At 41.1% G+C, this 14,438-nt stretch overlaps 1 protein-coding gene across 1 annotated transcript; it reads left to right on the top strand.

The window, feature by feature from the left end:
- Positions 1 to 64: 64 nt before the first annotated feature.
- Positions 65 to 14,222, top strand: slc17a7a (solute carrier family 17 member 7a). The gene is made up of 13 exons (XM_085403614.1): positions 65 to 180; positions 6,587 to 6,839; positions 7,588 to 7,706; positions 7,903 to 8,017; positions 8,107 to 8,194; positions 8,408 to 8,494; positions 8,686 to 8,828; positions 8,925 to 9,074; positions 9,255 to 9,387; positions 10,096 to 10,206; positions 11,552 to 11,679; positions 11,804 to 11,873; positions 11,957 to 14,222. The coding sequence occupies exons 1-13, from the start codon at positions 119 to 121 to the stop codon at positions 12,247 to 12,249; spliced, it is 1,752 nt and encodes a 583-aa protein (XP_085259740.1). The 5' UTR covers positions 65 to 118; the 3' UTR covers positions 12,250 to 14,222.
- The last annotated feature ends 216 nt before the right edge of the window (positions 14,223 to 14,438 follow it).

Raw genomic sequence — 14,438 nt, 5'->3', positions numbered from 1 at the left:
CGATAGAGAGAGAGCGAGAGAGAGTGAGAGAGAGAGAGAGAGAGAGAGACGCGAGCTCGGGCAGGACAGGAGGGCGCACGGGACATCAGCACACCGGCCGGGTCAAGGAGCTGCAAAGATGGAGATCCGACCAGACAGGTTTAAGGCGGTCGCGGGCAAAACTTTGGGGAAAATTCACAGGTACACTGATATTTCAAATGTTCTCAACTCACCCCGGATTTGTGCGCGTTTTTACGCCTTTTTTCTTGCAACACATATCAGTGCTGTTGGTGGCGGTGCTGTTGGTGCATTCGTCATCTCGCTCTCCTCCAAGCAGTAATTTTTAACACTTAAAAAGTTGGTTCTTTTTTTATTTTAATTGTAGAGGAATGTGTTGGGTTTAACCCTTCACAAAAAATAGCGACAGAAGTCCGCGTTTGCGCAGTAGGGAGTTTTGATTGTCACAAGTGAGAGGAGAAGTGTTTTATAATGGATGAAATCCATAATATTTTGAATAATTTGGTTTATTAGGAGGAAAAAACATGACACACTGTCGTCGCTGTAACAGAAGCCCATAACGGGTACTCCATAGTGTTACAGAAGTTATCAGTGAGAGAAAAGGAGTGTTTGTTCTTTCTTTCTTTGTGGTTTGATGCTTTATTGCATTTATGCTTTTTTTATTGTTTGCGCTTTTGTTCGATGTTGTGAGGCTCAAAGTGGTGTTGGAGAGAAGAAGAAAGTCTGGTTACATAATGTTTCCGTGCGTTATTGGCACGACCAGGCTGAATGAAAGCGCTGGCCAGATAAAACCGGAAAGTTTAAATCTTTAGTTTCCCGGTATAAATTACATTTCTTGCGCTCCAAATTGTTTTTGCCGTATGTTTTTTTTTCTCTTTTAAATAATGTGACTTAAAAAATGATTTGCAGTTTTTTGTTTGTTTGATCGTCTTAAAGCGAAAGAAGGATTTCATTTTAATTGTTATGAAAACGTGTTTTGGATTATACTAAATGAATGAAATGAATAGAAACGACTGAAATACGGTGTGAATTTCTAAAGTTTTTTAATATTTCAGGCTGAGTTTTGAGTGACAGGCATATAAACTGTTATTTTAATAATCACCTGCGTGATAAAACACACAAAACCTTGTGGACACGTTTCCTTGAAATTGTGTTTTTCCACATCTATTTTTTTCCTACCTGACAATACAAACCAAATGATTATTGGTTGTTGCCATCAATTAAGAAAATTATATGTAGGTTAATTGAGACTGAAAATAATTGTTAGTTGCACCAATAAATAAGAAAGGTCGATATAAAAAAGACAACTATGTCACTGCTGCAGCCTGTATGGTACATAGTTTATGTCTTTGGAGGTGCATGCAGGTACTTATTTTAAAAAAAGAAAAGAAAGCTTCATAATCCTCTCTGATTATGAACATTTCAAAGTGCTGCATATGTGTAAATAAAGTACACATGAGTGTGAAAGTTGCTACACAGATTGATGTACTGATAATATTTCAGTTTAAAAATAAATAAATAAAAAAAAGGCAGATTAAAGACAATCATAGAACCTCATGCAATAACCATTGCTTTAAGCTTTGGCTCTCCCAGGATTTGAGGTAGCAACCAAACGTATAAATCCTGTCCTGAAATAGCCTGTTTTTGCAGTCCAGCTGTCGAGCCATGCAAATCCCTAAACTCTCCCCTCCCACTCATTCCATCCCATGCAAGCCATGTCACTTCCTCCAGCCACTGCCGCCTCCTCCTTCTTCCTCATCCTCCATCCATTGAGACACCAGCAGCTTTCAGCCTACTGGGGTCTCTTAAATCAACACACACATGCCTGTCTCGTTTCTCTCTTACTGTTCCACACATGCGCATCATCACCACAGCTGATTCCATGAGAGATGTGATGTGTTGGATTGGATTCAGGTTGACTTTAGTGGGCGTTTCCTCAGCTTAGCGTGACCTCGTGGTTTTATGCGGTTGCATGTGTCAAGTGCAGCCAAAGAATAAGAGAGCAGTGTGTTATGGTTTTGTGTATGCATGTGTGTATATAAAGCTGTATATGTGTGAATGCGTGGTGAAACTTGGGCATCCCTGCACTGTGTAAGCAGACGAGTGTGTCTGCGTGCAATCTCACCACCTCACAGACAAAACCGTGATCCCTCCTGATGAAAGCAGCCAGGAGTTCATCTATTATTTAAACATTTTCTCCATCAGAATGCATCTCCTGTTTCTATATTAAACTCCACTAGGTAAGCACAAACTTCAGCGCTGTAAGGTCACTCCACATCTCTGCTTACATTATTTGCTCTTTTATAACGTTTCCAGATGGATCCCCCAAATCTGGCTATTCTCACAGCTCTGCATGAAATATAATCACACAACTGCTTCTTGGTTTTAATTTGGGTTGTGTGCAAAAGTTACTAATAGTACCCCAAAGACGCTATCATAAAAATGCCTCGCTTCGATTTATTAAAAGACTTTTAAATGCATCTGCAGGATTGCTTGGCTACACAATGAGAGGCTGTGCTGTACTACATGTGAGGCAATACAGAATATGACAGGTAATCCATTTTTAATCCATTTTACTTGCAGTGGAGTGCATTTTTCAGCTACTACAGTTCAGTGTCATTGCAGAAGTGCTCTGAATAAAATAAAAGGAAAGCATGCCATCATTTAATCCCAGCATTTAGCATTAGTTTTTGTATCATATGTAGGATGTCTTTGTCATGGATTTCCTGTTAGTCTTGATAAAGCTATGTCTAAGGAAAAAAGCAGGTTCAAGCTTGAACACAAAAGGCAAAATCTTACAAGACACCAAGTCCACATTTGAGACACTTCTGTGTTTCCTATTCTTATCTTTTATCCGTTCATCTGTCTCTGTTGTTTTGTGTGGAACATGGGCACAGGTTTGTGAAACAGTCTTCACAGATGACCAGAGATTCATCTACAATAGCTGTGCCACTTTGGAGAGTCAGCTGCAACGACTCAGCATGCCTGGTTTTTGGCAGCGATGCTGTCCATGCTGTCGATTTCAGCATTTAGTGTCTGCTTCACTTGTTCAGTTTGTGAGGAAATATTTTAATGTAAGCTAACACGTGGTTCGATTATCATATTACGACCCCGTGCAGCTCATTGTTGAAGTGTTGTTCTCTGGTGAATGTAGCGAGAAGTGTTGTGTGTGTGGAGACAGCACTCATACTGCGACTGAGTTATACTGTGTGAGTATTTAGATAATACGTCTATGAAGGTCACACGTGTAACTGTTAAACGTGTGTGTCTGTGTGTGTGTGTGTCAGCAGGAGAGAGAGAGAAAAAGTGGTGTGACAGGATGGGGAGGAGGGTGTCTCCCTGGGTGACACAGTCCCACCGAGACCCAATCTGTTCACTTCAGGGAGAGCGAGAGGCTCTCAAAGGATGGGAGAGGAGGGGGACAACAACAAAATCACTATTAAAACTACAAAGTGCTCGGAGAAAAAGTAAAAATCTAATCTTTAAGCTACTTTGCGTGCTCCAAAATGCTGAAATGAGACAAAAAAAAGAAGAAAAAGAAAAGGAATAAAATCAAGAATCAATTTAAGCTCACAAATATGGAGAAATAATCACCAGGGTGTCTGGTGTTATATAATATTTTTACTCCCTCGCTGTCTCACTCTCAGTCTCGATCATCCTCATATGAGAGGATTACACCGAATACTCTGTGAATTGGTGATTTTAATACAGAGTCTAATAAAGGCCCCGAGTCACCTGAGAGTCACTGTGATTTTATCAAAGCTGACAGAATATTACAGAATCAAAGTGTGCTTACAAACACTCACAGTTTAGCAACAACTGTTTTATTTTTTTATTGTTTTAAGGAGTTTCATATAACATACTTTTAATATATAATCAAATTTGTGTAACACCTTACACCAGTTAAACTCAAGAGGTATTGAAGTCTTCACGCTGGGGTTAAACAGGTTTTAGGACTTTGCTTCTTTTGTCTAGGTGAAAATCATGAGCTCTGTTTGAAGCGTGTGCCTCCACTGAGCCTGCTACTATTGTAATTATGATATTTCAGAGAGCCCCAGGTCGCAGGACTCCTGCCTGCTCATGCTCGCTTGCTCATTAATTGTTGACAGCTGAGACCAATCAGCTCCATCAGATGAGTGGAAGCAAGCAGTATTGTGAACCTGTGTCTCTTCTTCAACACAGAGCTGGTAAATTTTACCAGTCAGCATGTTAAGAAGTAAGAAGTTTGTGTATAAGAATCTTTTAAGTCTTTGCTTCTAAGCTGGAAATTCCCTTGCTTCAGCTTTGTACACGAACACAGGGGGTGAGGCTGCCTTTTAGTGGAAAGCATCTGTAATTAACGACCATTTTTTGCTGTGGGGTAGCCTCGTTAGCTCTTAGCATATGGGCAGGTGTCAAGCTGCAATCTGTCTTGAGGTTTAATGAGGATTCTCCTGCAGCCTTCACCAACTATGAGGGAGGAGCTCTACGCGGGGGGACAAGTCAGCACATTTGTTTAGCGGCAGGAGCGTGAACAACTGATTCAACAAATTTATGTGCACGACTTTGCTTCTGTCGTGCGTCGCCCTTTTCAATGCTTCCAGGATTTGGTTGCAGTTTTTTAATTTCTTGTATTTGATCCACTGGGAAACACATTGCAAATCACGTCCTTAGGTCAGGACACTTTGTGTGAAAGGTCAGCAATGAACACATGATGGTCCCATTTCCAAGTCAGTCAGATGGGCCATTCTATAAAAATGTAGACCATTAACTAACAGGTGAGGCACAACCTGAAATTTTGCAGCTTGACGCAAAAGCTGAAAAAGGCTTTCTGAGTTACAGAAGGACTAAAAAACATGACCAGCATGAACTCAACAGCGTGCCGTGATAGAGGGAGAAACGTGCTGAATCGTGCCCAGCAGAGTCAGTCTGTCCATCCATATTCATTTCCGGAAGTAAATCATTTTTGTAATCCTAATCTTAGTGTAGTGACAGATTAAGAGGGAGGGAGGGAGATGGGATGCAGCCTCTCTAATCTCTCACAAATTCCAAAAATGTTGCTTTCCATTGTGTTTTCTGTTATCTACTGAAGAGTAGAATATTTCTTTATGTAGGCAGTTTTAATTATACTCGTAATTGCACTGACCTGTCTTCTTGTCTTGCGTTTTAGTTTGTTTTTGACAGATTGCATGGATGCATATCGAGATTATACAGAGTGTGCTGTGTGCAAAAGGGGGAGGGAGTGGAATTCACACGCATAACTAAAATAAATATAATGACAGCGGTGGATGACAGACGGACAAATGGTGGCAGATTGTGGTGTAAAAGCTGGAGTAAATAATTTATCTAAAAAAAAAAAAGGTCAATAATTAATCAGCATCAGAGGCTGACTTGTCTCGACTTTGCACACTTGCTTTCTAACCTTGTTTAAGCCCCGACCTCCAATGAAACGCTATCTTTAAAACACAACCATCGTCACCTCGCCAGCCTGACCCCCGTGTTGATTGTGCTTTTTTCTGTGCGCGATTCTCCAGCTCACTGGCTAACTGGATCACCTCAATGGAAAGTGGATGGCGGACACATGATTCGCTCTGCTGCGAACTCAAATTTAACAGACAGTGAACACTGATATATACATTCACTGAAAAAATGGTGACACTTTGTCTAATGTATATCTGTAGGTGTTGTTTACTTAAATCTGATGGAAGTGTGTGTGTTTTTGTTGTGAGTATGAAGGTTGTAATACACAGATGGCTGCTCTCTGACTTCTCTGTATGACTTCTGTTGAGGGGATGCTCGACATGTTGTTTTACAAAAATGGTCACACAAACTGAACAATAGCCTGGAAAACAAGTAGATCACCTCACATGGGCTAAAACCATGGGATTTTAAGCGGTTAAAAAACAAGCAAACACATTTTAGACACTTGCACCCCTGTCTTTGCAGCTCGGTAAAGTGTAACTCCTTAAAAGCTGATTTCCTACAAAAGTTCCTTTTGTAGTTTTAAACATAATGCTAATTTGTTAAGCAGATTCGGCTGAATGATGTCATAAAAAATGAAGGCATTTAGTGGTGAGGACACTATCAGAGTGAGAGGACCAGTAGGTTCCTTGGATCCTGAAGCAGAGACGACGCGGCTGTCGTAGCTCCTCGGCTTGTGACAGCTGCTTCCACACACTGGGACGTGCTGAGTCAGGCGTGACCCCGGTGTGGAGCATGATGTCAGCCTGGAGGAGTGCGTTTGTAGGAGGAAAAAGAGAGAGAGAGTGCAAAATCTTTGCAGTTTAAAACATGCATGAAGAAAAGATGCAAACTCTTTGTCACAGGCTCAAAATAATCTGGTAACTCCCGGTGATGTCAGCATGGAAGCTGGAGACTGAACCTTTCATAGCTCCTTTCTAAAGGAAGCTCACACTTTTGTGTTCCTGCTTTTTTTTTTTGCAGTTTTACTTTGATTTGTTAGATCAGATCATCTGTGAGGCTAGGCATAAAGATCACAGAGGCATCGATTTCATTGCAGCACATTATAATACACAGAATTTTGTCTTTTGCACCATTTTGTTCACTTTTACCCCAAAAGCCTAACACATATTCTGCTGTCTCCCATCAGGCTGATTGAGAAACGGCAGCCAAATGGAGAAACTATTGAGCTGTCGGCGGAGGGTCGTCCTGAGCTGGTGGAGGAGAAGGAGCTGCCTGTGGTGGACTGCACCTGCTTCGGCCTGCCCCGGCGGTACATCATCGCCATCCTGTCTGGCCTGGGCTTCTGCATCTCCTTTGGCATCAGGTGCAACCTAGGTGTGGCCATTGTAAGCATGGTCAATGATCATACTGTCTACAAAGGCAACAAGGAAGTACTTGTGGTGAGTAGCAGAAGAGAAATTAAAACTTCTGTGCCTTTATTGACCTACTTTATGAATTTGATATTAAGCCACATCTGCAATAATTGTGTTGGAACACAGGTAACATGCAGTATTTTCACAGTACCAATGAAAGTTACTGTCTTAAGTCTTTTTCTGTGGGATCACTTTAAATCTTCATTGGACTATATCTAATGGTTTATATTAATCACAGTATGCAGTGTGTTGTATTGAGGCTATCCCTTTTACAATGTAGTTGGTTGGAGAAGAATAAAATTTTGTAATTATGTAACTTTTTAAATGACTTGATAAGTCATAATAAGTAGTGTCATGTATTAGAGTATTAGACTAAAGCTGAAAAGTTCTATTAAGGCGTTTTGATGTTGGCATCATCTTAACTGCTGATAAACAAACTTTACTTTGTGTAGTGATATCAAATTTTCTAAAGTCCTGCAGTCTAGGCCAGCTCTGTGCCAGCTTGCCTTGGCTGTGGTTCAGGAGTTAAAACAGTTCATCCACCAATCGAAATGTTGTTAGTCGATTCCCCAGCTACTCAGGTCTGCACGTCGAAGTATCCTTGAGCAAGATACTGAACCATTGGTTCTATTTAATGTATTTATCAGGGACATCCAACTCGTGGGCTTTGTGGTTGGGGATGATGAACCAGAGTTGCCCTTGACCTTAAGTTTTCAAGGTAATCTCCTCTGTTGTGAAGTGAGCTAAAGTCATATAATTTTTTTCTTCTCTCCAGGCTGCACAGTTCACCTGGGATCCAGAGACAGTGGGGATGATTCACGGCTCCTTCTTCTGGGGCTACATCGTCACACAAATCCCGGGTGGCTTTATATGTCAAAAATTTGCAGCAAACAGGTTAATATCTCCACATTTATGGTGTCAGATCTGGTTGAATTTGCATACATGCTAGGTGTGGAAAAAAGAATAATTTGAATCAGAACAGTAAGAGGCAAAGCAGCTGAACCAGCATTCATAGAAAATGCCAGTATTGGGATGTATTGGGATTTTTTTATGTTCTGATGCCAGTGTTACTGTCCTTTGTGTTTTTAAGAGTTTTCGGCTTTGCCATCGTGGCCACATCGACGCTCAACATGCTGATTCCATCTGCCGCTCGCTGCCATTACAGCTGCGTCATACTTGTCAGGATATGCCAGGGCCTTGTAGAGGTAAATATGAGTTTTTGTCCACATCTGGACTCTGTGTAGGACTATTCCCACATGCACAGGTGTTTCCCTGACCGTATTCTATCCTTTAGGGCGTATCATACCCAGCCTGTCATGGGATCTGGGCCAAGTGGGCACCTCCTCTTGAGCGAAGTCGATTAGCCACGACAGCTTTTTGTGGTAATGTCAGCTTCCTGTCACCTCACAGATCAGTATCTACAATGTCTGCACAGGTTCTGTGGGTTTGAAGACACGTTTGTGATGAAACTGCTAGAAGTTCATCTAACGTTTAAGAGTTTAAAAAGACTATGATGGATCTAAAACATGTTGAGTGCAAGAAAGAAAGATATAAACAGGGTTTGTGCCTTCTTTGTGTGTGTGTTGTCTTAACAGGATCCTATGCTGGGGCAGTGGTGGCCATGCCTTTAGCTGGGATACTGGTGCAATACACTGGGTGGCCTTCTGTATTTTATGTCTATGGTTAGTACAAATATGTGTTATGTTACTTTTATTACTATCTTTCTCACCAAGACTGCTCATGCAAATTTCCCTAAATGTCCACTATTTGATTCTCTTTAAATTTCCACAACTCCTTTAAATTCTCGTTCTCTCTTAAATGTTCTCTTTGTCTCCTATGTCTGTGTCTTTCTTTCTCTCTCTCCCTCTCCCAGGCAGCTTTGGGATATTCTGGTATTTGTTTTGGATTCTGGTGTCATACGAGAGTCCTGCAGCCCATCCCACCATCTCACCAGAGGAGAGGAAATACATTGAAGATGCGATCGGAGAGTCTGCATCATTTCTCAATCCCCTTCAAGTATGTGTATTTAGACCCATGCACTTGGCTGAGTCTGCAGTTCTTAATTGGTGGAGTTGGTGCATATCATTAATATCTTATTACTTTTTGTGGTAGAAATTTAAAACCCCGTGGAAACACTTCTTCACCTCCATGCCAGTCTATGCCATTATTGTGGCCAACTTCTGCAGGAGCTGGACCTTCTACCTGCTGCTCATCAGCCAGCCGGCCTACTTTGAAGAAGTCTTTGGCTTTGAGATCAGCAAGGTGAGTTAGCATGGCATCCAAGCTGTAGGGTCAAAGCAAGTAAAACTGTAATTTTCCCACTTGGTCAGGACAAATTTGAACATCTCATCATCCTCCCTTCATTTTCCCCCCAAAAACACTATTTTTGCCTTTTTCACGCACATGTACACACTGTCTGCCTCTCCTATACATGACTTTCAGGTGGGCATAGTGTCAGCTTTGCCCCATCTGGTGATGACAATCATCGTGCCTATTGGGGGCCAGTTGGCTGACTACTTGAGAACCCACAACCTGATGTCCACCACCAACGTCAGGAAGCTCATGAACTGTGGAGGTGAGGCTATCAAACATAAGAGCATGGCTTATGGTTTATGAGCAGAAACTAAATAACTCTATACAGCTCTGGTGAACCGTCTTAGTTGGCCAACAGAGCCTATTAAATGGGTATGAGGGTACCATAATTCTCTGACTCTGCAATTGTCATCTGACACTCCTCCCAGAGCACCAAGGTCTACGAACCAACTGCTCTTAAATATCTTTAGACCGTGGCTCAGAAAACTGACAAATTATTATTTCACTAAAACTTCATCCTATTATCAGCTGGAAATTATAATAGCATTTCATTTTTGCTGCAGAAATGGCTGCAAAAAGTTAAACAATTCTTTCAGTACTTTCTGACACATCACAGTGATTAAAGCTAAATTAGAAGCATTGCAAAAATAAATAAATAAATGTGTAAAGATGAACTTATTAATGATGCTGTAGTTCTCCTAAAATTAAACATATGAAACTATGCTGTCAGTTGTGGGGCATTTAGCAGCTTGCAGTTAGAATATTTAAAGTGCAGTAGCTGCCAGCATTAGAAGCAAATTAATATTTCAGCACAACTTAAAGGTCAAATCAGCGTGTGCATAAACACGTGTACAGCTTCAAACACTGAAAATTACGGCATATTGGCACTGCCTTGACTGTAACAACAGGGTTTGTTATTAGTGTTCGTAATTCCTTTGTGTTGATGTGGATTTCTTTGGAATTTCCACAGGTTTTGGGATGGAAGCCACCCTCCTGCTGGTGGTGGGCTACTCTCACACAAAGGGTATTGCCATCTCCTTCTTGGTCCTGGCGGTGGGATTCAGTGGATTTGCTATCTCAGGTAATCTATGTTCTAAACATGTAAGGTGAAAACCTGACTTGTCGTGTTACTGTTGCTACATGAAGGTGATAGTAAGGTTTAATGAGAGACAATGGAATTTTAAGTATTGCTTTAAATGTGAGCAGGACACCGGTAAATCAAGTGTTTTGGATAGTTATAAGTGAGGAAGAGACTGGAAAGAGAACAGGGCAGACACACTGCAAAGGACCAAGGGTCAGAATCGAGCCCAGGCCTCGTGGGGTGTGTTAACCTGCTCAACTACTGAGCTAAACTGGTTCCCGTTAAAGTTTTAACTTAAAAGTATGAAAATGACACATTTTCTAGATTCTGTTGACATGTGTTGCCCTACTTACATTTTCCCAAATGTTTCCAACAATATTTAAAAACAAAGAAATCTGCACAATGGTTTATTTAATTTTGTTGTGTGTCATCTCCCCTTTACTCATCCCAGCCATTGTTTTATAGTCACAGCACCTGGGAACTTTGCAGTCATAGAGTCAACCACGAGCTCCTCTGTATAACAAAGTATACAGAGTGAAATTTGGGGCCATCTGTTTGATAGATGAAGCTTGGCTAAAATTGTGTCATGCAACAGGACAATGAACAGAAAATCTGCAACAGAATGGCTGAAAAATAAAGAAAGAAATGATCTTGAATGGTTCAGTCAAAGTCCACGCTTCAACCTGAAAGCATTGCTGTGGTGAGACATTAGGAGAGGTGTGTATGAATCAGTTGATGCGAATCACAATTAACTTTGTAAAGTTATAAAGAACAGTTGGGCCAAAATTCCTCCACATTGATGTGAGAGACTGATGAAGTCATAAGAAAATTGTTATTTCATGTTATTGCTTCTGAAGGTTTTCACAGTATTATAAAATCCTGTTAAAAATGTTCCAATTTACATGACTGTAAATGAATTTGCCATATTAGTTAGCTAGGTTAAGTTTGTTTAATGGTAATTTACCAATCAAAATTAATGAGTTTTGACAGTTTGATTACAATAAAGCTACATAATGAGAATAAAACTTGACATTGATAGGACTTTAAAATATGACCTAATTTGCAAACATGAGTCTGTCAGTCAGCTGTAGTGTTTTCATTGGCAGCATAGACTGTATATCAAAGATGGACATGGCATCCCCAGTTGGTTTGTGGATGACAAGCTGTGCCCGCTACTACCTGGAAATGGCTTTATATTTCACACACAGACAGATATTAGATCATTATCTTATTAAACTGTTTGAAGTGAACGTCGTTAAGACGAAAATGTGTTTTTAAAAAATGATATCATTTTTTCTATCCCCTAAGTGTAAAAATCATTCTGTGTTTTTGCTCTTTCACTCAGGGTTTAATGTCAATCACTTGGATATCGCGCCTCGATATGCCAGCATACTGATGGGCATTTCGAACGGAGTGGGAACGTTATCTGGAATGGTGTGTCCTCTCATAGTTGGTGCCATGACCAAACACAAGGTGACTCATTCACGTGTATCAACAAAGCTGAGCATAAAGCTCAAGATGTTTAATGAGTAAAGACACACCAGGGAGACTTGTTCTTGCTCTTTCTTGTGCTAAAATACCTTTTGAATCATTTCAGACGCGTGAGGAGTGGCAGTACGTCTTCCTTATAGCCTCACTTGTTCATTATGGAGGAGTGGTTTTCTATGGTAGGACTTTGGCTCTACAGTGTTTTGTAACGCATCTCTAAAATATCGCAGTTTCATTGCTGATCTGTTTTCTTCTTCACTAGGACTCTTTGCATCAGGAGAAAAGCAGCCTTGGGCAGACATAGAGGACACAAGTGAGGAGAAGTGCGGTATAATCGACGAGGATGAACTGGCCAATGAAACAGAAGAGATGTACCGTGGAGGGGGGCAGTACGGAGCCATAAGCCAATCGGGGGCTGGTTTCAACGGTGGAGGAGGAGGAGGAGGAGCAGGGTCAGGATGGGTGACAGACTGGGATAAGTCTGAGGAGTATGTGCAGCCGCCCGGATATAACTCCTACATGTACGGGGGAGAAATAGAGAAGGAGCTCACATAGAAGACTGACGTGACACAAGTTTTAAAAAATAATAATAACAAGATAAAAAAAATGAAAGAGGAAGGGTGTTTCTGGAGAACGACTGCAAGAGAGTCACTGAACAGACCTGCTGTGTGCTTCTTAAAATTTATAGCAGCACATATCAAAAGAGTGGATCAGATTCATTCCACTGTAGGTGTGTGTGTTTGTGTGTGTGTGAGAGAGAGAGAGACAGTGTGCGTGTGCAAGCATGTGCATGCAGAGTGCTAAATTTACACAAAAAAACTGATTTCATCTTCATCAGAACTCATCTTACATCCTGATGCTGATGCTCATTGTGATTGGTCAGGAGTTCTGTATCCGCAACTAGGAGATCCTGTGTGTGTGTGTGTGTGTGTGTGTGTGTGTGTGTGTGTGTGTGTGTGTGTGAGAGAGAGAGAGAGAGAGAGACAGAAAGAGCGAGAGAGTTGTGGGCCTGTATAGCAACTTGCTGAAGCCACTGGGATTGTGTTGTTTTTAATTTTTTATGTGTGAGTCATGCATTCACTTTTATTTTGCTGGGAAAGCACCTTCAGAGCCTCAGTTTTAAAAACCTCACACTTCTATTCAATGCAGAATTCATCACCAAATCCAAGCTCTCAAAGCTCCCAGATAAACTAAACAGACGCCACCAGCCACGACGCCACTGAGTTTAACTTTCAAACTTCCTAATCAAAGTGAAAAGAAAAAAGGTGCTTAGGTGTTGTAAAGTTGTACGTAGATGAGTGTAAAGCTGTAAAACTTCCCTTCACCTGTGTGCTTGACTTTGCCGCCTACAGTTTCTCACTGCATCTCATGTCCAGCCACGCTTACAGGTCACAGTCGCCAGTAATCATCTGACAATTCCCACTTTCTATTCAGTGTGTATAGTCTCCCTCAGCTTGGTACATATTTATAACACTCCCAGGCCTCGCAGCACTTTCTGTTTATGCCTTTTCTTGTTTCTCTGGCAGCCTCTCCCTCCATTTTTCCTCCTTGTCTTATCTTTCTCTCAACATCAGTCGTGTTTGTGCGGGTAAATCCAAGCTTTTCAGATCGACTGTGTGTGTCTGTGTGTGTGTGACAGCAAGTGTGCTGTTGTGTTGGGTGCAGGTGCTGAAAAGTTGTGCAGTGAGCATATTTAATGGACACAGTGGTGCAGTACTGTGCCAGCCCTCATATTTTCCCTTTTACACACAAACACACACAGGGGGGCTAATTTCATGTGAGTGCACAGTGAATCGTGCAGACAGAGTTTGATAGGCGAACATTATTAGAGAATGTGTGAAGTTCAGCTTCACTTATATCTTGTAAGAGTAGAGAACCTCAGCTTCCTGCCTGTCAAGCGCACTGGCAGCTGGGAAATGGAGTACAGTCACATACGGGCGAGGTAATCTGTAGTAGTACTGGACTTGTGTACACACAGACACACACACACACACCACTCCTGCATCTGTTCGTGCTGACAGACAGTACATCTGTTGGTGGTACTCAGTGGGTCATGTTTGCGAGATAAAACTGCAGTGCTGGACTGTTTAAAAAGGACGTGTTTGATTCACTTGGGGGTTTAGTTTTTAAATGTGTTGCTGTGTCGAATAATTACAAGAAAAAAGTGCAAAAGGTCAGTTGCCATTTTTTGAGTGAAAAGTCTTAAAGACGTGAATGATGATAACTGTGAACAAGTTCATTTTGTGCGTGTTGTATCAGTGTATCTTTGATCTGCTTTTTTCTTCTTTGTCTCAGTTTATGGCTGCTCCAATGTTTTCCTTCCCATCCTCAATGAAATGTGTGGTTATCTGGTGGGATTTGGTGTAAAAAAAAAAAATTAAAAAGACAAGAAAAGATCTGTATTTAAAAATGCAAATATATGGAAAATATTTTATGTAAAAAAGTGTACATGTGAGATAACCTTGTGTATAATAAAATTCAAGCAATTTAAGATGATGTCACTATTTCAGTGCAATTGTGTCATCGGGATTTTATCACCTAAAACATGATGATGCATTAAAATGGTGTTGGTTTTCAGATTGTCGGTGCTTTGTCTTTCACTCTCTCTCTTTCTCTCGGAACAGATGGATGCAGGATTATCGCTGTGATTTTAGGCAAAGATTAGATAGGACAGCAGATGCACTCAGTGGGAGAGTGAGGGGGAAACATGGACGTCACAGACAAGGGAAGTGAGCATGATGGAT

The sequence above is a fragment of the Rhamphochromis longiceps genome, linkage group LG4 (genome assembly GCF_057381845.1).
Source record: "Rhamphochromis longiceps isolate RC_006_pf linkage group LG4, R_longiceps_female_GT1.1, whole genome shotgun sequence".
NCBI classification, from domain to species: Eukaryota; Metazoa; Chordata; class Actinopteri; order Cichliformes; family Cichlidae; genus Rhamphochromis; species Rhamphochromis longiceps.
This window is presented reverse-complemented; position numbering and strand designations above follow the sequence as displayed.

Coding starts and splice junctions, on each gene's coding strand:
- slc17a7a (XM_085403614.1), top strand. CDS start 119: ATGGAGATCCGACCAGACAGGTTTAAGGCGGTCGCGGGCAAAACTTTG. Junction 8,829..8,924: donor CATTTCTCAATCCCCTTCAA/GTATGTGTATTT, acceptor TTTTTGTGGTAG/AAATTTAAAACCCCGTGGAA. Junction 11,680..11,803: donor GTGCCATGACCAAACACAAG/GTGACTCATTCA, acceptor GAATCATTTCAG/ACGCGTGAGGAGTGGCAGTA.